The sequence below is a fragment of the Aquarana catesbeiana genome, linkage group LG07, assembly GCF_042186555.1.
Source record: "Aquarana catesbeiana isolate 2022-GZ linkage group LG07, ASM4218655v1, whole genome shotgun sequence".
In the NCBI taxonomy this organism is placed as follows: Eukaryota; Metazoa; Chordata; class Amphibia; order Anura; family Ranidae; genus Aquarana; species Aquarana catesbeiana.
Genome location: NC_133330.1, coordinates 263,121,141 through 263,143,617, shown reverse-complemented (window position 1 = coordinate 263,143,617; position 22,477 = coordinate 263,121,141). Strand labels below are relative to the sequence as shown.

The 22,477-nt window shown below is 42.7% G+C and overlaps 1 protein-coding gene across 1 annotated transcript in view; it reads left to right on the top strand.

Annotated features, from left to right (window-relative positions):
* NUF2 (NUF2 component of NDC80 kinetochore complex) overlaps positions 1 to 22,477 on the top strand; it is a 57,164-nt gene that overhangs the window by 11,568 nt on the left and 23,119 nt on the right. The window contains exons 2-8 of the mRNA XM_073593279.1: positions 1,104 to 1,267; positions 2,541 to 2,615; positions 14,297 to 14,373; positions 16,531 to 16,592; positions 16,681 to 16,778; positions 16,905 to 16,978; positions 17,570 to 17,666. Coding sequence (XP_073449380.1) covers positions 1,136 to 1,267; positions 2,541 to 2,615; positions 14,297 to 14,373; positions 16,531 to 16,592; positions 16,681 to 16,778; positions 16,905 to 16,978; positions 17,570 to 17,666 — 615 coding nt within the window. The 5' untranslated portion in view covers positions 1,104 to 1,135. The remainder of the gene's footprint in view (positions 1 to 1,103; positions 1,268 to 2,540; positions 2,616 to 14,296; positions 14,374 to 16,530; positions 16,593 to 16,680; positions 16,779 to 16,904; positions 16,979 to 17,569; positions 17,667 to 22,477) is intronic.

Here is a 22,477-nt window from a genome sequence, read left to right as displayed (position 1 = left end):
CTAAATGGATTGGACAAGTGATTGTTCAAGCTTATGGATTAAAGAGGAAAGTTCCACCTTTTCATATTTAAAGTGCACTCCACCAGGGCTGTTAGTACTTCCTGGGCAGTGCATCACCAAGCCTCCATGGCTCAAATCTGCAACGCTGCAACTTGGTCTTCAGTCCATACATTTACCAGATTCTATCAAGCAGATGTAAAAGATAATGAGTATATCGCCTTTGGGCGCAGTGTGCTGCAGGCAGCAGTATAAGTCCTCTGGTCTCATGGTGCCCTACTTTTGTTGTGTCTCCCTCCCTTCAGTTGGCATTGCTATGGGACATCCCACATAGTAACTACAATGGCTCTGGCCCGTGATGTACGATAAGAAAATAGGATTTTTATAACAGCTTACCTGTAAAATCCTTTTCTTTGAAGTACATCACGGGACACAGAGGTCCCTCCCTTCTTGGTATACACGTGTATTGCTTTGCTACAAAAACTGAGGTACTCCTAGTTGTGGGAGGGGTTATATAGGGAGTGGACTTCCTGTCTTAGGGTGTGCCATTTAACCATTCGTCCATCACCTGAAGGTGGCCTATAACCCACATAGTAACTACTATGGCTCTGTGTCCCGTGATGTACTTCAAAGAAAAGGGTAAGCTGTTATAAAAATCCTATTTTCTTTCCTTATGCTGATAGCGTGAGGAGAGAAGAAAAAAGCTGATAACCAGCTTCTGTTAAAGGGATATCGGTCCCATCAGATCCCACTGGTGTCACCCATCAGTGCAGCCTCATCCGTGCACATCAGTGAAGGAGAAATTACCTGTAAAATTTTATAACTATGAAAAATTTTTTTTTTGTTTTGCAAAAAATAATCTAGTGGTGAATAAATACCACCAAAAGAATGCTCTATTTGTGTAACAAAAAGATAACCATTTAATGTGGGTAGTGTTGCATGACTGCGCAATTGTCATTCAAAGTGTGACAGCACTGAAAGCTGAAAATTGGCCTGGGCAGGAAGGGGGTGAAAGTGCCCAGTAGACAAGGGGTTAATATGACACATGATGTTTTGATGTACATTTTCCAGAGATGGTTTGATGTTGATGTTCCTGTCTCTTCTAGGTATCTCCCAGGCTTTCTTGCCTTAACACACCATGTCTAATCCGGACAAGTTGACATTTCCAAGGTTTTCAGTTGTAGATCTGGTTAATTTTTTCCGACAAAATATTCTTACTGCCGCTGAAGCTAAAAATTTCACCAAGGCTGACATCTATCCAAACCCCAAGGTAATATGCTGCCCAGCCTGTTTGATTTCATCTTTTTTTATTTTTAAAAGTTTTCTTCTTTTGGATAGAAGTTCGAGCCCAAGAAGTATATTATCAGTACCAGTCCCAGTTAAAATGACACTCACAATAGGAATCCTGCCCATCAATGCACCATATAAGCTACAGCATCAGAACCACCTGTACCTTCGTCCTTACGACTTTGTCAAAGGTTTATATGCTATGTTTACTCGAGTGTCACAGGTTCAGCAGATTTTTTTTCTGAATTTGCAGTATTTTTAATAGTACACAAGTGAAAATGCATTGCAGAAACATTCTGATTTTTTTTTTTTTTTTTTATTTCTTTGCACAGAGATGTATCTTTTAAAAAGGAACTAAAATAGTTTTTGTTGCATTTTATTTTAAAAGTAATCTACCTTGAGAACAAAATGGGACTTGCCATTGTAGACAATGCTAGTTTGCATGGCTGTTCAGCAATTATTATGGCCTTTGGTGTTCTTTTTTGGGGAAAATGTGATTAAGCCCTGGTTCACATTGATGCAGGATTGAAATTGTGGGAGTTTGGGGGGGGGGGGGTGTCAAGACTAATCTGATCATTGGAAGAGAGCGATGTCACTGGCTAGGGCAATGTACGAGGACCGCTGTGGGGGGTTTGATCTAAAGTATGGTAAGTAAGTATGTGCATACTAGCTCATTATGCCTTTTGTCTTGCAGGTTTGTTTGTGTTTTTTTTTGTAACCACTTAAAGTTAGAAGTTAATTGGTTACCAATACTGCACAGCACCAGATTCTGTGTGCATCCGTTTTAGTAAATCTACCCCCCCCCCCCCCCCCCCCCCCCATATGGTTTCTGCAATAAAGGAGTCTTGCCCTCATCTTAGACTTAAATGTTCATATGCAGCTCGGTATACAATTGTGGCATGTGCTGGGTTAAATGAACTCAACGTGAGTGTGCAGGATTTGTATCATCCTGGCCTGGCTATCGGGTTCATAGAAAATTCTGAATGCGGAAGGAGCTAACAGGTAGAGATGATCAGCGCCAGCAAGGAAGCTTGCAGAGATTAGATCAGGAGAAGTGAGTGTAGTTCTGCTTTAGATTGGGTCACTGACATGGGATAAGTGCAAATAAGGAAAGCTGGAGAGAAGTTAGAAATCTTTTCTTCTGTTACAGGTACAGGGTTACACAAAGAGTATTTTATACAGATTTCAGTTTATTCCCTTATTTTTTGAAATGTTTTAAAAGAATCCCTATCTAATAGATGGCTTCTTAATTACAGCTAGAATGGGTTCAGAAGATCTACATGAGAATACTGCAGCAAGTGTTCAACCTTCGAGTGGAACACTTTTATATGGTATGGCTCGGTCTGTTGCTTTTTATCTTTTTCTTAAAGTACTCTATATGTAAACCCTAACAATTTAAATTTTCTTGTGTGTTTGTTTTTTTTTTTTTTTTTTTCCCTTTTGATTTGCTTAATATTCCATTAAAAGCATTTTGTTATCTGTTAGATATTTTTTGCAATCATCAGTCGATCCTGCTGGGAAATCCTGTGAGCTGTAAACTTTCTGTATGCACTACTTTGGATGCACTGAAATCTCAAGCAGTGTTATTGGCCCTACCCAGTTTATCTCTACAGACTACAGAACAATTCACATAACATGAGATCTGTAGTCCAAATAAGGGGATGGCAGCCTAGGGGGACCATGCCACTCCTCCCATAGATGCAGTACAGTGAGTGAGCCTTGTTAGCCTAAGCCTAAGTTTTTTTTTTTTTTTTTTTTTTTTTTTTTTTTTTTTTTTTAGCAGAGTATGAGTGCCTATACCTATTTTTAGTGTCACGTGACAGTTTTTTTTTTCTTTATTGTACATCATGGTACACAGAGCAACCATAATAATGACTATATGGGTTATATGCCACCTATAGGTGGATGGACACTGGCAGATAGTCAAACAGGAAGTCCACCCCTTTATAACCCCTCCTACACAGGAAGGACCTCAGTTTTTTCGCCAGTGTTTGTAAGGTGGAATGGTCACTAATGTGATACATGTGCTCTTGGAGCATACTTGGCTGTCTGGACGGTTCTATTTAGGATCATGGACTTCATTTGTATCCATTCGAAAAAGCTATCGGCCAAAATGCATGGTGCCTGAGCCTCATTGGAAGGAGAGAAGAGTCCTTGAGATTTTGCCTGTAATGCAGCCTTATGACGCAGGACCCTGCGTAATTGAGCCCTGTGCAGTGTTTGTTCTGACCAAGGTGCTTTCCTGCAGGGTGCTATACAGGTCCAGGGGAGTGGACCTCAAATTAAGGGGGACCCAGTCCTCGAAGGTCTTTTATGACAAAGTTCGCCGTCAAGATTGGACTCCTGTTATGTTCAGAGTCCTGCAGCAGGAATGGTAGATCTGCATTTTTTGCAGTTTCTCTTTTTTTTAAAAAAAAATAGAGAGAACTGACTGTCTGTTCTCCCAGTGCCCACTGGGGGCAGTGTGCTGTGTAATCATGCAGGCTCGCTCGGTATAGCCTATTTTTATATAGGCAAAAAGTGGAAGAGCGGCCATGTTGCCATGAGGTCCACAGCTTCAGCAGGGCCTCTTGAGACATAACACCAGCCTATGGATACTAATGAAGTGTGAGTACTTGCTATGTGAGAACTGTATGGCCAGACAAGTCAGGATTATATATTGCTTACTTACTGCTTAATTTGGGGGGGCCTGTACAACTGAAAGTCGATATACCCCTAGCAGTGCACTTTAAAGTGTTGGGTCTCCAGAATACTGTGCATTTGGCACAAAAATTGTATGGGGCCTGGTGCAGTTTGAATAGGTGCTTACTTGCAAAACTTCAGAATAATGAGCATTTGGTCTGCAGGAGCTTACTTTTACGCTGAAGCAGGAAAGGGCTGCATGACATGCATATGTGCTAAACTAGTATGGGCCAAGTGCAGTTGGGCAGGTGCAGCATAGTATACATGCTTGCAAACTTGTTGCCTAAACGCATGCTTGATTAAACACGTTTTGCATAGATGTTACATTCAATCATGCATACATTTATACATACATGCATACATGTGGCATAAGCACATGTTTGGAAGAGAAAGCACTTGTGTCCTCTTTCACACTTGTGTGACTTGAAAGTCGCACATTTTGGCCGCACCTTTGATGCGATTATGCGGCGATGTGAAGCAGTGCCTGTGTAATCTTGAGGTCTATGGACCTCAAGTCACGCCAAGTTCGGACTGGAGTAGTGCAGGGGCTGCTTTTGGGTCGCTGCGACTTGAAGACGCACTGATGTGAGGGGCACTCAATGGAAATCATGGAGTGCGACTTGTCAGGCGACCTTGCAGTCCCAAGTCACAGGACTGGTCACACAGGTGTGGAAGAGGCCTTAGGCTGTTGAAACAGCATAGAGGCTGCATTGAATGCTTATGTACTTGGCTATTCCTGACTATAGCTAGTATGGGCCCAGGTGCAGTTGAGCAGGTACAGCTTAGTATATATGCTTGTTTACTTGCATAGAACACAAGCCTGCATAGGCACATGTTTGCAGAGGGCCCCGCCCCGTGGCCCCCACGGCCGGCAAGCGGGTGGTGCCCAGCATTAACCCCCTAAGGCTGGCCGCGACGGCGCGTTTGCGTGGACGTTGTGTAGACACAGGTTTTTATAAGCATATGTTTTTATAGATGTGTGGGCATAAGTGTGTATGCATGTTGCATAAACACATTGTGCATAGACACTTGTTTGCATAGATGCGTGTTGCGTAATATATGTTGCATAAACACATGCTTTCTTACGTAAATTCAGGTCTCCATGTACACTAATTGCGTAAGTGCATGTTTGCATGGACACACGCTTTCGTGTTTTGCCTAAACGCATATTTACTTAAAGTGGAGGGCCACCCTAAAAAAAAAAAAAAAAAAAAAAAAATTACATCAAAATGTTCCTAAAAATCTGGAAAAAAAAAATAACTTGCCAGAGATGGCTGTTGCTAGGCAGATTGGCCTAATCTGGCTAATCTTCCACTTCCTACATCGAGGTGATCTTCAGTCCTCTCCTCCTCACGGGAATGGGGCGTGCTGTGTTCTGGGAACTGTGTGTGTCCCACAACACAGCGCGCCCCATTCACAAAGCGCTGTGCGACTCGCGCATGAGCAGTAGGAAACGGGCAGTGAAGCCACAAGGCTCCACTGCCTGTTTCTGTTAGTTCGAATGGCAGCGCCGGCACCCGAGAGCCGAGGGACGAGTCGGCCTCAGGCGGCCGACATCGCGGACACCAGGGACAGGTAAGTGTGCTTATTAAAAGTCAGCAGCTACAGTGTTTGTAGCTGCTGACTTTTAAAACTTTTTTTTTTTTCAGCTGGCCCAACGCTTTAAGCACATACCTACATGCTTTCATAAATGCATGCCTCCATAAATAACGCATGCTAGCATGTTTTCATTTGTACTGCATACGTATATGCTTAGTTTAAACTGTATACATATGTGCTCCGTTGCATTAAACTGTAATACATATGTGCTGCTTTACTTTTTGCAAATTTGCCATACATGTGTGCTTATTGCCTTGAGCTGCATACATAGATGCAAGAATACTTGTATACCTGCATGTTTGCGTACCTGCATACCTACGGGGTTGTAAAGCGGTAGGCCAACATTGCTAGGCCTGCATCCTTGTGGAACTGCGTATTAGTTTTTCTAATACAGTCACTTTATTATGTATCTGTTAGACTAGCTAAAGGACTTAGAAGGGTGAGGTAGGTACACTACCCTCAGGTTCAGTGGTCTCGCGATGTTCATGTCTCCTGTTGGACCAATGGCATCAGGGTGATCTGAGCCACTGTGGCGCCTGATCTCGGATCAAGTCTGGTTAGTTCTTGAATGGGAGACTGCCCAGGTTTCCCTCCTAAGTGAGGGAGGCATCTGAGGTTGCTGTGTAGAGAGTATCTCAGACCATAAGATTTTAGAGCAGTCTCTGAGGTGGTTTACTCCTTAGTCGGGTCAGTCTTGGCCTTGTGTTTGGGTCTTGGAGCAAAAGTTATGGGCTCATTATTGTAAAACCATTAGGTAGCTAATTAGTAGTTAATAGTAGCTTCAATACTGAATAGGGACATGAGGTCTATCTTAAGATCTCAATCCGCTGGGCACCCTTCTGTTTCAGATAGGCTCGGTCTGTTCAGCGATGACCTCTCTGCAAGAGGTAGTTTGCGGGGCCCATTATCAGGAAGCGTACGGCTTCATGTGACGGGTTGTTTCCAGCCCCATCAAAGATTTCTGTAATTGCAGTGCAAAGTCGTTCGGTTTTCTTTTTTGTGACCATCCTTCGGGCTGGCCACAGCTTCTGAGGTCATAAAGCTTCTCGCTCCGGTGGTGGACTTGCTAAAGATGCAGGGGGTGTCAATCTCGGTATACCTCAATAACCTTTGCTCAGGAAGCAGTTGGTTCAGATTTTCCTTTGATACATTTTGCAGTAGGAAGCTGCATCTAGGTTGAAGCACATTCTTTATGTACAGTCCTATTCCAGGTCTTGGTAAAGGATCATTCTCTCTCTGTCGGGAACTTGAAGATCCAGGCATTGGATTGCCAAAGGGCTCTGTTCTCAGGGTGTTGCACAGCTAAAGTTTGGTGGTTGATGGTTCGGAATCTAGAAAGGTGGAATTCTTCCTTTCAGGTATTGGAAGATAATAAGCACTGATGCCGGTTTCTCTGTCTGGTTTGAGGGTGGCTAAAGTTCAGTGGACCTAGTCTCCACAGGAGATTATACTGCCCATAAATATCTTGGAGCTTTTGGCCAGTACGCCTTGCTCTGGATTATGGTACAAACCATAAAAGCTTCTGCAGGGGCATATATATCAACCACCAGGACGGCACCAGAAGTCATGCGGCTCAGGAAGGTAAACCACATTCTGTCTGGGACAGCACAAGTGCTGTCTCTATCGTCAGTGCATATTCCAGGTATAGAATAGTCGCAGGGGGACCTCTGCAGGTAAATCTACTAGATTCTAAGTTCACCTTAGGGACCAGTTCTCCCTTTGAGGCTTTCCCTCTGTTTGGACTTCTGCCACATCTTTTGTAAAGAATCCAGAAGGGGATAATGCTGATAATGTTAGCTGAATTAGCCCAGGAGGGCTTGGTACACTGACATAGCGAGTTTTGCGGGGGTCGCTCCTGGGACACTCCCAGTCCAGCGAGACCTAGTGGTCTTGAGTTGGGTATCGCAGCACTGATGAACCCCTGGAAGCCAGCTTCAGGGATCTTCAGTTACAGGACTTGGAAATATTTTTTTGCCTGGGGTGAAGCCAGGAAGTGGCACCCGCAGAAATATGTGAGTGGGAGATTTTCTTTTTCTTTCTCCAATCAGTATGGGAAAGGAGATTGGCCTTAAGTACCGTTAACGGTCAGGTTTTGTCCCTATAAATTTTTTTTTCCAGAGTCTGTTGTTTCTCACTCCATGATTCATACTTCTTCCTACAGTGTGTAACATACAGTCCTGCCTGTCAGGCCATTCTTGTGTCCTTGGGGACTTGAATTTGATCTTGACTGTCCTTGCAGAGGCCAGTTTTGGTACCAATCGGGGGATTCTGTTGGTCCTTTATCTTGTAGTGGCTACTTTGGCTATCACTTCACTAAGTGGAGCGTCAGAGTTTCTGGCTCTTTCATGCAAGGAGCCGTTCTTGGTCTCAGATCATAAGGTGATGTTGCGTCCTCATCCAGATTGGTGTCTAGTTTTCACTTAAAGACAATGTCTTGCCTTATTTCTGATCCTCAGTTGGCAGGAGTTAGATCACTGCATACTCTGGAGGTAGTTCTGGTGGTCAGAATTACTTGATTTGTCAGTACAGGTCAGGAATCCTGGTTTGTGCTGCCAGGATGGGCAGTAGGCATCCAAGTTAGCTGTTTTCATTGGATTTTCCAGTTAATCACTTGAGCCTATGGCTTGAAAGGGGCAAGGTCCCCCACCCCTTTTTTTTTTTTTTTTTTTTTTTTTTTTGGTAAAAGCGCTCGCTACCAGGTGTGTGGGGGCGTCTTGAGCCATCCGCCATCAGGTGTCAGTGGCTCAGGATTTAAGGCCATTACATGGTTCGTTGGTTCATACTTTCACATAATTTTACCAGATAGACTTCAAAGCCATGGAGGATACTGCTTTGGCCACAGTATGTTTTGGGCGGCAGAAGGAGTCCTTCTCAGGTGGCAGTTTCTGTGATTGTGTCTCCTTCCCCCTTGAGGACATCCCATATAGTCATTATTATGGTTGCTCTGTGTCCTGTGATGTACAATAAAGAAAATAGGATTTTTCCATTATACTTACCCGTAAAATCCTTTTCTTGGAGTACATCACGGGATGCAGAGGTCCCTCCCATCTTTTTTGGGATATTTATTGCTGTGTTACAAAACTGAGGTCCTTCCTGTGTAGGAGGGGTTATATAGGGGTGGACTTCCTGTTTGACTATCTGCCAGTGTCCATCCACCTATAGGTGGCATATAACCCATATAGTCATTATTATGGTTGCTCTGTGTCCCGTGATGTACTCCAAGAAAAGGATTTTACAGGTAAGTATGATGGAAAAATCCCTTTTTAAATGTGTGTGTGTGTGGGTTTTTTTTTTTTTGGGCTAACTGCACAGATGTCACTTGCAGAGACATCAGTTTCACATCAATTTTCATGTGCGTTTTCAGTGAATCTTTACAGCTTGTTCACTTATGTGTTGGCCAGCTGCGGTTTGACGTGAAAAAAGGAGTCCTGTCTAATCTCTCACTACTATTCGCACTGGATTTACACCTGAACCGCTGAATGAAATTGCACTGCAAACAGGCCTGCACACATGTGAACCAAGCTATCTGTTTTAGTATCAAGGCATTTGCAAATATTGTTCGAAGAAATATTATTTTCCAAATGCTACAAGGATGACAGAACACATCCTTGCATGCCAGAGGTGCCCTAAAAACATTAAAAAATACTTTATGAAGTGATGAGGACCAGAATGAAAGTGCCAGTAGCTTTTCCCTCCAGAGTTCTCATTCCAAAAATTTCTGCTGCTTCTGGATCATCACAAAGTGTTTCTTCACCAGCAGGCTCTTCAAGTAAGGAAGTGTTTACAAACCATGGCCTCCCAAAAATACACAACCCCTAATTTTATAGATAAAATGACACCTGAAAATAACATTGATCAAGCTCTTGCAAGAGCAATACAGAATGCGTATTGGCAGGAAGCTTCCAAATTATTATTGGGGGGGGTTACCTGTTCTCATGTATAGTTGAAATGTTCTTAACATGTCTTCGAAATTTCTGGAAATTCTCCAGTTAGGGTTCAAGACTTCCATCTTGCCTAAGGTAGTTTCTGTCCACTTGACTGGCCTCCAGGTAATCAAAAGGACATTTCTCGCCACTGTCTGGATGTAGTTCAGCTGTGTCAGTATCTTAGCCACTGATTCATTTAGAAAGACTGATTCCCCTTCTGTCTAGGATGGGCGCCAGAAGAGCACCCTGGCTTCGTGTTCCACCATTTCTAGGTGGCTTAGACAGGTTCCCCATTTTCTGTTAAGGCTCACTCTACTAGATCTGTGAGAGCATCTTAAGATTTTTTTTTTTTAAATTGGGCTACTTTATCTGAATTTGTAGGGCCTCTACCCAGTCATCAGGTAATACATTCTGTAAGTTTTTACCAGGTGAGAATTTCTGCCTCTTCAATCATAAGGTCCTTCTGGTAGCCAGGCAGTTCTTTGTGCTGCAGGCAGTCCCCCAGTACTCTGTTGTGGTGTCTGTCTCCCTACCTGCTCCTCCCCCTCTCGCACCTAATATCAGCTGGACTGCTTTTGAACTTCCTTCAATGGATGAGAGAAAAATAGAACTTTTGTACTCGCCATATCCTTTTTCTTAGAGTCCATTGAAGGACACAGGTGCTACCCATCTGTGTTTTAGGATCATGGTCTTGATACTGCTTTGCTACAAGACTGAGGCATGCTGATAGCAGTCGGGGTTATCCTGTGCTGGCCTACATTGCTTTTGTTTGCCAGTGCCCAATCCTCCTGTAGATGGCAGAATAACCTGGGCATTTAAAGTGATACTATGAGCAAAGATAAAGGGTTGGGACTTTATATGAGGCCTAGGACAGTTACACCACAATTGCCTCATCCCTATCAAAAATGAAAAAAAAAAGAGGAGAAGTTGGGACTTTGCATGAAGCATGTGGATTTGGAAGTAAAAATGAGCTAATGAGTCCGATAATAAATTTATTGAATATTACATGGTAAAATACATCAAAAGCAGTGATTCATATTGTATCATCCATCATGACATACATTAACATATTACACATAGAAGGTAATGTTCAAGTAAATTGGGTAAAACAATATATACAGAATATATTACAGAACTGCATGATTGTTGGGTTTATGGCATCTGAAGCTTGACGTGTTTCATGGCTATCTTGCCACTCATCAGGAGCTGATATAAATTGGATGTCTATAAAATGAAAGTATTATACCAAACAGTAAGTCAGGCTTGTATATATAAAGAGTAAAGGTAAAAGGAATATGCTTGAATCAACCACCCATACTTACCGGTAAAGTGATGGGAAGTGCGTGACAGTGGTTGTGTAGGCAGCCGGAGACTGGATCTGGTAAAGGTAAAAAAGGAATATGCTTGAATCAACCACCCATACTTACAGGTAAAGTGATGGGAAGGGCGTGACAGTGGTTGGTAGGCAGCCGGGGACTGGATCTGGCACGGGAGCTGAGGCGGCACAACATGCGGCAAAGCAGGAACCATGAATGTGAACTAAGTGAATGATCCTCACCATAAGGTCGATGGTAACACGTGAGTCAGGCTTGTATGTAAAGGTAAAAGGAATATGCTTGAATCAACCACCCATACTTACCGGTAAAGTGATGGGAAGGGCGTGACAGTGGTTGCGTAGGCAGCCAGGGACTGGCTCTGGCACGGGAGCTGAGGCGGCACAACATGCAGGGAAGCAGGAATGTGAACTAGGTGAATGATCCTTACCATGCGGTCGATGGTAACACGTGTACAGACACTCTTGTACCATCTGGGGCTAGGCGTAAGAAACAAAAAACAAAATTAAAAAAAACAAAAAAAGGGTTGATGTCAAGGGGGTGATGAGCACTGAATTAGAACAGTGAAGGAATAGATGGTCAGTGAGAAGTGAAAAAAAATGTGTAGTAGCAATGTGACGGGAATCTGTGATAGTGAGACTGTGTTGGAAGCAATGAGGATGCTCCAATGTAGTCAACACCAACATTAAAAAGTTAAAGAGAAAAAGAGAGGAGAAAAGAGGAAAAGGAATGTGTGACAGTGAAAACGTGTTGGAAGCAAAGAAAATGCTCCAACATAGTGAACGCTATCGTTTAGAGATAAGACTCGAATGTGTGATAGTGGAGTTGTGTTACAAACCATAAAGATGCTCCAACATAGTAAACACTATCACTGAAAGTAAGACAGCTGTGAGCCAAAAGAATGTGAAAAGGGAAAAAAAGGAGAAAAAAATGATATGTGCTGAATATGTTACCTGGATGTATTGAATAGAGTTCACTCCACTTGGTGCATGGTATTTCCCAATTCAGCAACCCCTGTGTACGTGTGTTGATATCTGTGCTGCGGAAAAATGTTTGCCTCGCTGGAGCCGCATGTGGCTGCCAACGTCACGCTGGCGACTCTGTAGAAGGAGGCGACGGGTGGTTGGCGAGTGGCGCCAAACTACTCTCCCTCATGTCAAGCGCCCCCGATGGATTCACGGCACCCACGTAATGACAGTAGTCGACGTCAGACGTGTAGCGACGGATGCGCGGCGTCGATGCGGGGCGACCGCCCGATCACCCGAAAGGGGGAGGACCCCCGATGTGCATCGCAGCTCCCTAAGCCAGACAAAGCCCCAACTAGCACCACCGAACCCACAAAGTTCATGCCCCCCACATCGCACCGAACCCATGGAAAACAATGGGAATGTAAAAATAATTCAAATGTTGCATAGACAATATCAGGACAAAGGACATTTCCCAATCTTAACCTACAGTATGGTAGGAAAAGAAACTAATTCTGACACTGGGGTATTGTGTCAGAAATGCTCTAGCAGCCTACCCTGAATCTTATCCCGCAGTATTGCAGGGACCAGAGGAAAGTAACAAAGCTTGACCTATAATTATCTGTGTCAGCTAAATGCTATAGCAAAACCGCATGCTTCCATTTCTGATTGTATGAACAAGGAAAAAGGGTTGGACTTTATATGAGGCCTAGGACAGTTATGTCACAATTGCCTCCAACCCTATTAAAAACTATTTCTTACGCTCAATGATAGTGTTTACTATGTTGGAGCATCTTTATTGTTTGTAACACAACTGCACAATCACACATTTGAGTCGTCTTATCGCTAAACGATAGTGTTCACTACGTTGGAGCATTTTCTTTGCTTCTAACACATTTTCACTGTCACTCATTCCTTTTCCATATCCTTTTTTCTTTTTTCTTTTTCTTCTTTTTTTTTTTTTTTTTTTTTAACTTTTTAATGTTCGTGTTCACTACGTTTGAGCATCCTCATTGCTTCCAACACAGTCTCACTATCAGATTCCTGCCGCATTGCTACTACACATTTTTTATTTATTTTTTTTTCACTTCTCACTGACCATCTATTCCTTCACTGTTCTCAGTGCTTATCACCCCCTTAACATCAACACTTCCTTTTTTTTTTTTTTTTTTTTTCTTGCTTTTGTTTTGGTTTTTGTTTTTCACGCCTAACCCCAGATGGTACAAGAGTCTCTGTACACGTGTTACCATCGACCTTATGGTGAGGATCATTCACTTAGTTCACATTCATGGTTCCTGCTTTGCCACATGTTGTGCCGCCTCAGCTCCCGTGCCAGATCCAGTCCCCGGCTGCCTACGCAACCACTGTCACGCCCTTCCCATCACTTTACCTGTAAGTATGGGTGGTTGATTCAAGCATATTCCTTTTTTTACCTTTACTCTTTATATACAAGCCTGACTTACTGTTTGGTATAATACTTTCGTTTTATAGACATCCAATTTATTTCAGCTCCTGGTGAGTGGCAAGATGGCTACGAAACGCGTCGAGCTTCAGATGCCATAAACCCAACAATCATGCAGTTCTGTAATATATTCTGTATATATTGTTTTACCCAATTTACTTGAACATTACCTTCTATGTGTAATATGTTAATGTATGCCATGATGGATGATACAATATGAATCACTGCTTTTGATGCATTTTACCATTTAATAAATTTTAACATTATCAGACTCGTTAGCTCATTTTTGCTTCCAAATGCGCATGCTTCATGCAAAGTCCCAACTTCTCCTCCCCTTTTTTTTTTTTTTTTTTTTTCTTTAAAGTGATACTACACCCAGGACCCTGCATTCATTCACTATATCTGGTCTCCCACAGTACACAGAATATGGAACTGCAATTATTTTAGTAAATATAAACTGCTAAATGCTTTTTCTCATCAGCAGTGTATAGCAGTCTATCGTTGTCTGGCCGAGCACTGGTTAAAGCTTGTAGAAGTTTTTATTCTCCTCTGACTGTCTTATAAGGCTGCATGACTCCTGACCCTCTGTCTGGACAGTGCTGATTGGCCTTGTGCCAATCACTGCACCCTTCCCCAAAAAAAACTCTAGCAGTACACACCAAACTGAGCATGTGCAGAGTGCCCCCAAGGCTCTGTACTTTCGGGAGATGGATTGGGACAGTAAAAGAAGGGGAGATTTAGAGAAGATGGGATCAAATAGCCTTTTTTACACAATGTGGAGGATTAACCCCTTAGGTTCCACAGTGAGTATAACAAGCACGCTTTACTGCATATACAGACTGATTTTACTGTTGTGGGTTTAGTAACACTTTAAGGCTTCCTGTGTTCCTCAATGGACTCAAAGAAAGGGCTTTTATGGTGAGTACAAAAATATTTTTTTTTAAATTGGGCACATATTCTCTATGGCACACTGTTCAGTATACATAACCATATTTACTAGTAGTTGCAAATTGTTTCCTAGCTGATGACTACATATGTTTTCAGGTACCTGTGGATTTGGAAATTCCATACCCTCATCTTGTTGAAGGCTTTGCACCACTGGGCTATATTGTATCTTACATGTATGTATTTTTGCTTGTTACATTTTCCATGATGGTAGCTTTGCACTTTTGTGGTCAAATTAATGCAAAAAAAAATAAATAATAAATATAGATGGATATAGATCTAGATCTGTTTTCAGCAATGTTGTTTTATAACCCAGACCACAGAAATGCTTGATTAGTGGCATGGAGGCCGTCTGTCACTGTGATGGGCCAACAGTGAGCCACAGGAGAGGAATAGAAAACCTCTTGGACAGTGATTTCCCAAATAGGTGTTTCCACTGGAAAGTGTCCCATTGCCTCCTGTTTTTCATTTTGGATAGCGTAAGGGAGGGTTATAACCTCTGGTCAGACTTTTTTTTTTTTTTTTTTTTTTCGTTTTCTGTGTCCAATTTATGGAGATTTCCCTTCACTACCTGTCCCATAGCCAAACAGGAAGTGAGAAGAAATCACTGCAAATTAAGGGAATTTCTTGGGGGGGCCCCCCCAGGTCAGCAGAACTAGTGTCCCTATTAGAACGATTTCCCCTTTTTCGGGGGTAAACCAAAATGTTGGATGTTCTTTTATTTTCAGTGATAATGGTAAATGAGACAAATAGAGGGTGAATCTTTATAACAGGGGCACGGACAGTAATAAAAACTGACAGGAGCTCTAATCCCTCTGAACTCTATCCAAAACAAACAAAAAAAAAAAGTTTAGTTTGTGTTCAGTTCTACTTTAACTTTGCATTTCCTGTCGCTTTCTTCTGTGGTGATGGGAATGCGGGTAGAGAGGTTGAATGTCCTTGGCAGAGATGCAGACATTGATAAAAGTGCAATAGAGGGTCTAACCCTTCCCTGCACTATTCTATTCTTTGTTAATACTTTTAAGTCCTCATGCACATTGGGGCTTTTTTGGGCTCCTCTCCTGGCAGGGAAAAAAGCAGTCTCAAAAACATGCCTAAGCAGCGTTTTTACAAACTCGTTTAGGCACATCAATCGCTTGGGCGTTTTGTTGCATTGGCCATTGGACTGAAAAAAATGCTCAAGCCGTAAGTGCACCGAGCACTCAGGTGAGTTTAGGGGGTCTGTGTGTGGTTTTTTGTTTTGTTTTGTTTTTTTTTGGGGGGGGGGTTTCTGACTCTAAACTCTAGTAAACACCTATGCGTGCATGGATACATAGGCTAACCTGTGGGGACATTTAGAGGTAGGAAAAAAAAAACGATCACGCTTTTAAAACAGGCGTTTTTGAGCTCAAGTGTGCATGAGGCCTGTATGTCTGTATGTCAAACTTCCGTTTTATTTTGTTTTTTGTGAGGAAGGATTAGAACATCTGTTGGGGCCATTAAATTTAATGCTGAATTTCAAACTTTCTGAATGATCATACCTCTGTACCATGTTGCTCTGTTGTCTGCAGATCCCCTGATATTTTGGGTTTAGTTGTGGCTTTGTATCCTGTGACACTTCCATACATCCCAATCTGCATTCAGTCCCACCCAGCCACACCTACAAGAAGAGTTCAAACCTTCCAAGTCCTGCCCCACAGATCACAGCTTTATTTAAGAAGGAAACTCCTTCTTACACAGCCTGTTCTGAAAGCTAGCTGTGCTGCTGCTGGGCAGGATTACATGGATCACAATTACAATTCAATCTTGCCCAGTTAAATATACCGACCAGTGTGAACAGGGAGAGTCCCACTGCTCAGATCCCACCCTCCCAGAGCCCTGCTCTCTGTGAACCTCCCATAGCCTTCCTCTGTAGTCTTGCACTAAGCCATTGTTGTTTGGCATGCTGCAAGACTGAAATGACACAGGAGGATGTATGACACTTTTCACCACCTACACGAAGGCCAAGAAACACCCACAGTAACCCTAGGACCCACCCACATCCACTCCCACTGGTACAAGTGACTCCCATACCCTGCCCTGAAACTAGAGGCTCAAAGGATCATGGGTGATGTAGTATTCAGACTGGAAAAGGAAAGAAACAGGAAGTCAGAACTTTGAAACTCAGCCAGGAGTGACCTCACAGAAACCTGTTTTATACAGCTAAAGGAGGGAAGTTGCACACAAAGTGGGGTTGTGATTCATTTACATGCACAATGCACCTTTTTTTTGGGGGGGGGGGGTGCTAGGATTCTTCTTTAGGCTCATTTTTGCCTGGAGTTCTGCTTTAAAGAAATTCTTCTCTTTTCATTAAGGGCACGTCTGCTGCCGATATGTCGAGTATATGAGTTTCTACCATCTGATGTTCTGAATCCCAGTAAGTATATTGTGGTAGTAAACATTCTGACCAAATCTAAATCGTGTGTTTCTGTGACCTTCCTTTTTTTTTTTTTCTCCACCTTTAGAAGGGAAACATATTATCACCTTGCTTAGTGGGATTGTCAACTTCCTCCACTTCAGGAATACCCGAATGGACACCTACAATGAATTCTGTTTGAGATATGTAAGAAGAAACTAATTCTTCGTGTTTTCACTGCAGGGGTTTTTTTTTTTTTTTTTTTTTTTTTTTGGGCAAGTCCTATTGCTACAGCTTTCATTCATGCTGGAATGTTTAATTTATTGCTTGCAGAAATCTGCCTTGGATATCATGAACCAGCAGCAAAAGGTCCTTCGGGAGTTGGAAGCTAAAAAAGAGAAACTTACGTAAGTTTTGCTGAATACCATTTCTGTTATAATTTGAATGTTAGGATGAGACTTTTAATCTAATGAGCAAAAAGAAAGGGTAACGGTGTAAATAAGGTGCCCCAGATTGACTCTTGCAGGGAGACTGAATGTCCACTAATCATTGTGAAACAATCTTGTACATCAAGCATATCGCCACCTCCTCTCAGGCACATCACCACCTTGTGGATGAATGGCTTGTGTCTCCCTGCCCCATAGTGCTGAAGACGTGTGCTTCCAGTAAGACTATCATTGAAAGGGATGTCAAAAGGCAGAGATGAGAAGGTGTTCTACTAGGTTTGAGGGTTTAACATTCTTGATTGAAAAAATGGTATGGAAAGAGCAGAAGAATCTTCCTCAACTGCACTACATTCTTCCCTAGCCTTATTCAGAGACTTGTATGACTGGTGGTAAAAAGCCAGTGAGGAAGTCAGATGTTATCTTTTTTTTTTTTTCCTGCTCTTTAAAAATAAGCTCTGGCATTTGGTTGTCGTGCAGTCAAGATCCATACAGGAGTAATATATTGCGTCTGTTCTGACTGGAAGTCTTAATGATTAATACATATTGTTTTAGGACTATCCCACCTGAACAACAAGCAGAATTCAAAGCGCTTTCCAGTGATATCCAAGACTTGCAGCAGATTATAAGTCAGGAATATCACACAAAGGATGTAAGTAATCAGAATTTCTTTATTTTCTTTTCTTTTTTTCCTTTTCTTTTCTGTGCTATAGGGTGTCAATAGACATCCTGCCAGAACCCCACCACCTGGGCTTGCCCTGTGACTACTGTAGCCAAAGGACATGGCTGATCACAGATGCAAGGTAAAGGGCCAATCACAGCAGCCCTTTATCACGTGTAATCAATGTAAACAAACCTGGCAGTCCTTTTCCTTGCGCACTGTCTGTGTGAGGGAAGGAGTGCCAATAACTGGCAAGGCTGTCAACACACTGGTAATCAGGGCATTGATTGTCAGAGCAGCTTATCAGTACACATCTGGCAGACTCTTCTGGGAGCTACTGCACCATTTACATCCTCTGGTCTGGGATTTATGCCATTATGCCCCACACATGCAGCGTTCATTTCCATAGGAAATGAATAAAATCAAGAGTTCTCCATTTCCTGGGAACAGCCCCATTATTTTTCATAGTGCATGGGGCACAGTGAAAGAATAAGAATTACTTGAAAACCCCAGTGATTTTAATAGCACTAAAAAAGCTCCATCTGTATCAAAAAATGATAAAAGTTCCATATGGGTACAGTGTTGCATGACCGGGCAATTGTCATTCAAAGTGCAACAGCTCTGAAAGCTGAAAATCGTCCTGGGCAGGAAGGGGATAAAAATGCCAAGTATTGAAGTGCTTAATATCCTGGTTCAAACAAAGACCCCAAAAAGTGCCAATTTATAGATCTCAGATGAGTGATTACCTGGACCTGGGAGCTGCTGCTCTGTTTACCTTTTGTGCTCCTGAATTTCTTTCACTGTGCCCCATGCACTATGAAAAATAATGGGGCTGTTCCCAGGAAATGGAGAACTCTTGATTTTATTCATTTCCTATGGAAATGAACGCTGCATGTGTGGGGCATAATGGCATAAATCCCAGACCAGAGGATGTAAATGGTGCAGTAGCTCCCAGAAGAGTCTGCCAGCCAGCTTTAGAGGAGAATCTGTCTGAGATCTGTGAATGACAACTTATTTACGCTAAAGGAACTAGGCAAAGGCGTTATTTAAAACCTCTTACATTTTAAAGAGACCCTGTCTCCAGATTATTCGTTTGAACAGAATTTTTTTTTTTTTTTCTATAAAATTTGATATATGCATTTTGGCATATTTTTATAATTACCTGTTAAAGCCAACCAAAAACATATATACTGTGTGTACACACACACTCACACTATATTGTCAAAAGTATTGTGACTCCTGCCTTTACATGAACTTTAATGGCATCCCAATCTTAGTCTGTATGGTTCAATATTGAGTTGGTCCACCCTTTGCAGCTATAACAGCTTCAACACTTCTGGGAAGGCTGTCCACAAGGAGTGTGTCTATGGGAATGTTTGATCATTCTTCCAGATGCACATTTATAAGGACAGGCACTGATGTTGGGGGAGAAGGCCTGGGGGGGTCAGTCTCCGCTCTAATTCATCCCAAAGGTGTTCTATCTGAGTTTAGGATTCTGTGCTGGCCAGTCAAGTTCCTCCACCCCAAATTTTCTCATCCTTTTTCTTATGGATCTTGTTTGTGCACTGGTGCGCAGTCATGTTGGAACAGGAAGGGGCCATCCCCAAACTGTTCCCACCAAGCTGGGAGCATGAAATTGTCCAAAATGTCTTGGTATGCTAACTCCTTAAGAGTTCCCTTCACTGGAACTAAGGGGCCAAGCCGAACCCCTGAAAAACAACCCCACGCCATAATTCCACCCCCCCCCCCTTGTGGACAGCCTTCCCAGAAGAGTTGAAGCTGCTATAGCTGCAAAGGGTGGGCCAACTCAACCCTACGGACTAAGACTGGGATGCCATTAAACTTCATGTGCATGAAAAGGCAGGCGTCCTAATATTTTTGACAATGTAGTGTGTATATAGTAACTAGTGATGGCACCCTGAAGGTGAAATGAGAAAAATGTGTGACTGCCCTTTTTAAGAAAATGGGAAAAAATCACTTCTGAAATAAAAACAATGGGTAAAGGTGTTGGCGCTCGCAATGTAGAATACTATTCGAACATGCGTTACTCTTGTGCAACGATGCAAATGATGAACAAGTGATAAATATTACACATTGTATGTCAAAAAATAAATGCATATCTTTTGTGCAATAGTGAAAATGATGACAATTTTACACAAGGTTTATAAGAAATTGAATTATATAATAATAAAAAATAAGTCCAATGTGACAATGCACAACACTAAAAAAAGCTTCTGGACACGTGTCTTCTTCAAAAAGCTTCACCACGAGTGCTCATATGGTAGGTAGATGGCAATTCACCAGAGGTATTTGACCTCTTTTTACAGAAGGTCAAAATACGCTTTTAGAAAACCTGATTGGTTCCTGGGTTTGCACCCCTCCACTCTGATACTCCCTCAGGATAAGGCTGGAGATGTAGGGATGGAATCCACCAGAGACACGAAGGAGTGTAGTATATTTTTATTAAATGTTTAAAAGTAGATAGATAAAAGTTGCATTTACATGTATCTGTGCCTTTCCTGGCACTAGGTGTCTACAGCATGTGCGGATTGAATCTGTCAAGCTGGCGTGCGGTCCACGCCTTGCTCTCGAGAATAAACCTGGGTGGGTAGTCACAAAGGGACCCTGTTTTCTGGGTCCAAGGGCAGCACAGCCCTAATAATTTTCTGAGATACAGAATTTTGGGTTTTCAATAGCTGTAAGTCATCGTCAAAATTAAAAACGATGCTTGAAATATATCACACTGCGTGTGCTTTCTTTTTCCAATTCTTTACACGGGGAGGGGATTGTGTTCTTACTGCTGACTACGGAACTGAGAGGGAGGGGGGAGATGGAGAGACACACAGGGGAGAGCTGTTATGATGGAGGCACGTAAACTGACCACGCTTACATGGCTCAGCAGCCATAATAAACATAGTTAGCTCACAGTGTAAAAAGCTGTAAAAAAAAACAGCTCATACTCACTGATCACCAGCTGGCTTCAGCGATCCGCTCTCCTCACTGACAACTTCCGTGTGAGGAGAGCCGATCGCCTAGCAACCGGCTCACTATTTACATCAGATGACAGCTGTGATTGTAAACAGCCGTCATGTGATGAGGAGGGCCAGTCACAAAGCCCCCCCTGCCGATCGGAGATGCGCCGTGTCCGGGTGACACAAGCGCATTCGGATCTCGCGGCTGCACGCGCACGACCCCCCTCCTTCTGAGGGACGTTCCTGAACGTCCGCTCAGAAGCGCCCACCCGGCCGTAAATGTGCAGTGGCCGGGTAGGAGGTTGGTTAAAAGCACAAAAATATATATTTTTTTTCTTATCTTTTGTGTTAAGAAAATCCTGGCTCGAGAACCAGAAGTGACATGAGAGATGGCCATTTAGCCATCACTCATCTCTATGCAAAAAATACAGCCGACGCCGGATGGTTCCCGGGCTTAGCGAACAGTAACGTGAGGGAGGGGGGCACCTCTCCCGCCGCTTATAAAAGTGATCTTGCGGCGAATCCCCCACTGGGATTACTTTAATCAGAAAGCCGGCCGCCTAACTTAAAAAAAAAAAAAAAAAAAAAGATACTGGGGTTATGGCATATAGCTGTAGCCATAACCCTGGTATTTAAAGAAAAAATCATGACATTTTACAGTTAGGCGGTCGGCAAGTGGTTAAGGGGGATATGATCAACATGTAACAAAGATTTAATCTCAAAATATGGAATATGGAAACGTTTCTTCACAAGAAGAGATGTGGAATAGACTCCCTCCAGAGGTGGTTCTGGCCAGCTCAGTAGATTGTTTTAAGAAAGGTATGGATGGATTCTTTCCTATATTAACTTGATACTAATACTTCTAGGTACAGTTGACCCAGGGAATATGCGATTTGCCTCTTGGGGGATCAGGAAGGAATTTTCCATACTTTGTCATGTTACAACCGAAAACCTAAATGTATTTTATGCGATAGACCAACACAAAGTGGTACATAATTGTGGCGTAGAAGATACATTTTTTTTTTTCAAAATCTTTTACAAATATGTGAAAAGTGTGGCGTGCATTTGTATTCAGCCCCGAGTCATTACTTTGTAGAACCAGCTTTCGCTGCAATTACAGCTGCAATTCTTTTTGGGGATGTCTCTACCAGCTTTGCACATCTAGAGTGACATTTTTGCCCATTCTTCTTTGCAAAATAGCTCAAGCTCTGTCAGATTGGATGGAGAGCGTCTGTGAACAGCAATTTTCAAGTCTTGCCGCAGATTCTCAATTAGATTTAGGTCTGGACTTTGACTGGGCCATTCTAACACATGAATATGTTTTGATCTAAAACATTCTATTGTAGCTCTGGCTGTAAATTTGTATGTTAGGGTTGTTGTCCTGCAGGAAGGTGAACCTCCGTCCCTGGCTCCATTCATCTTCCCATGAACTCTGACCAGCTTCCCTGTTCCTGCTGAAGAAATGCATCCCCACAACATCATGTATCCACGGTGGGGATGGTGTATTCAGAGTGATGTGCAGTGTTTAGTTTTCCGCCACACATAGCATTTTGCTTTTAGGACAAAGTTCAGTTTTGGTCTCATCTGACCAGAGCACCTTCTTCCACATGTTTGTCCCCCACATGGTTTCTCGCAAACAGGTCTTCTTATGGCTTTCTTTCAACAATGGCTTTCTTCTTACCACTCTTCCATAAAGGCCAGTTTTGTGGAGTGCACGACTAATGGTTGTCCTGTGGACAGATTCTCCCACCTGAGCTGTGGATCTCTGCAGCTCCTCCAGAGTTACCATGGGCCTCTTGGCTGCTTCTCTGATTAATATTCTCCTTGCCT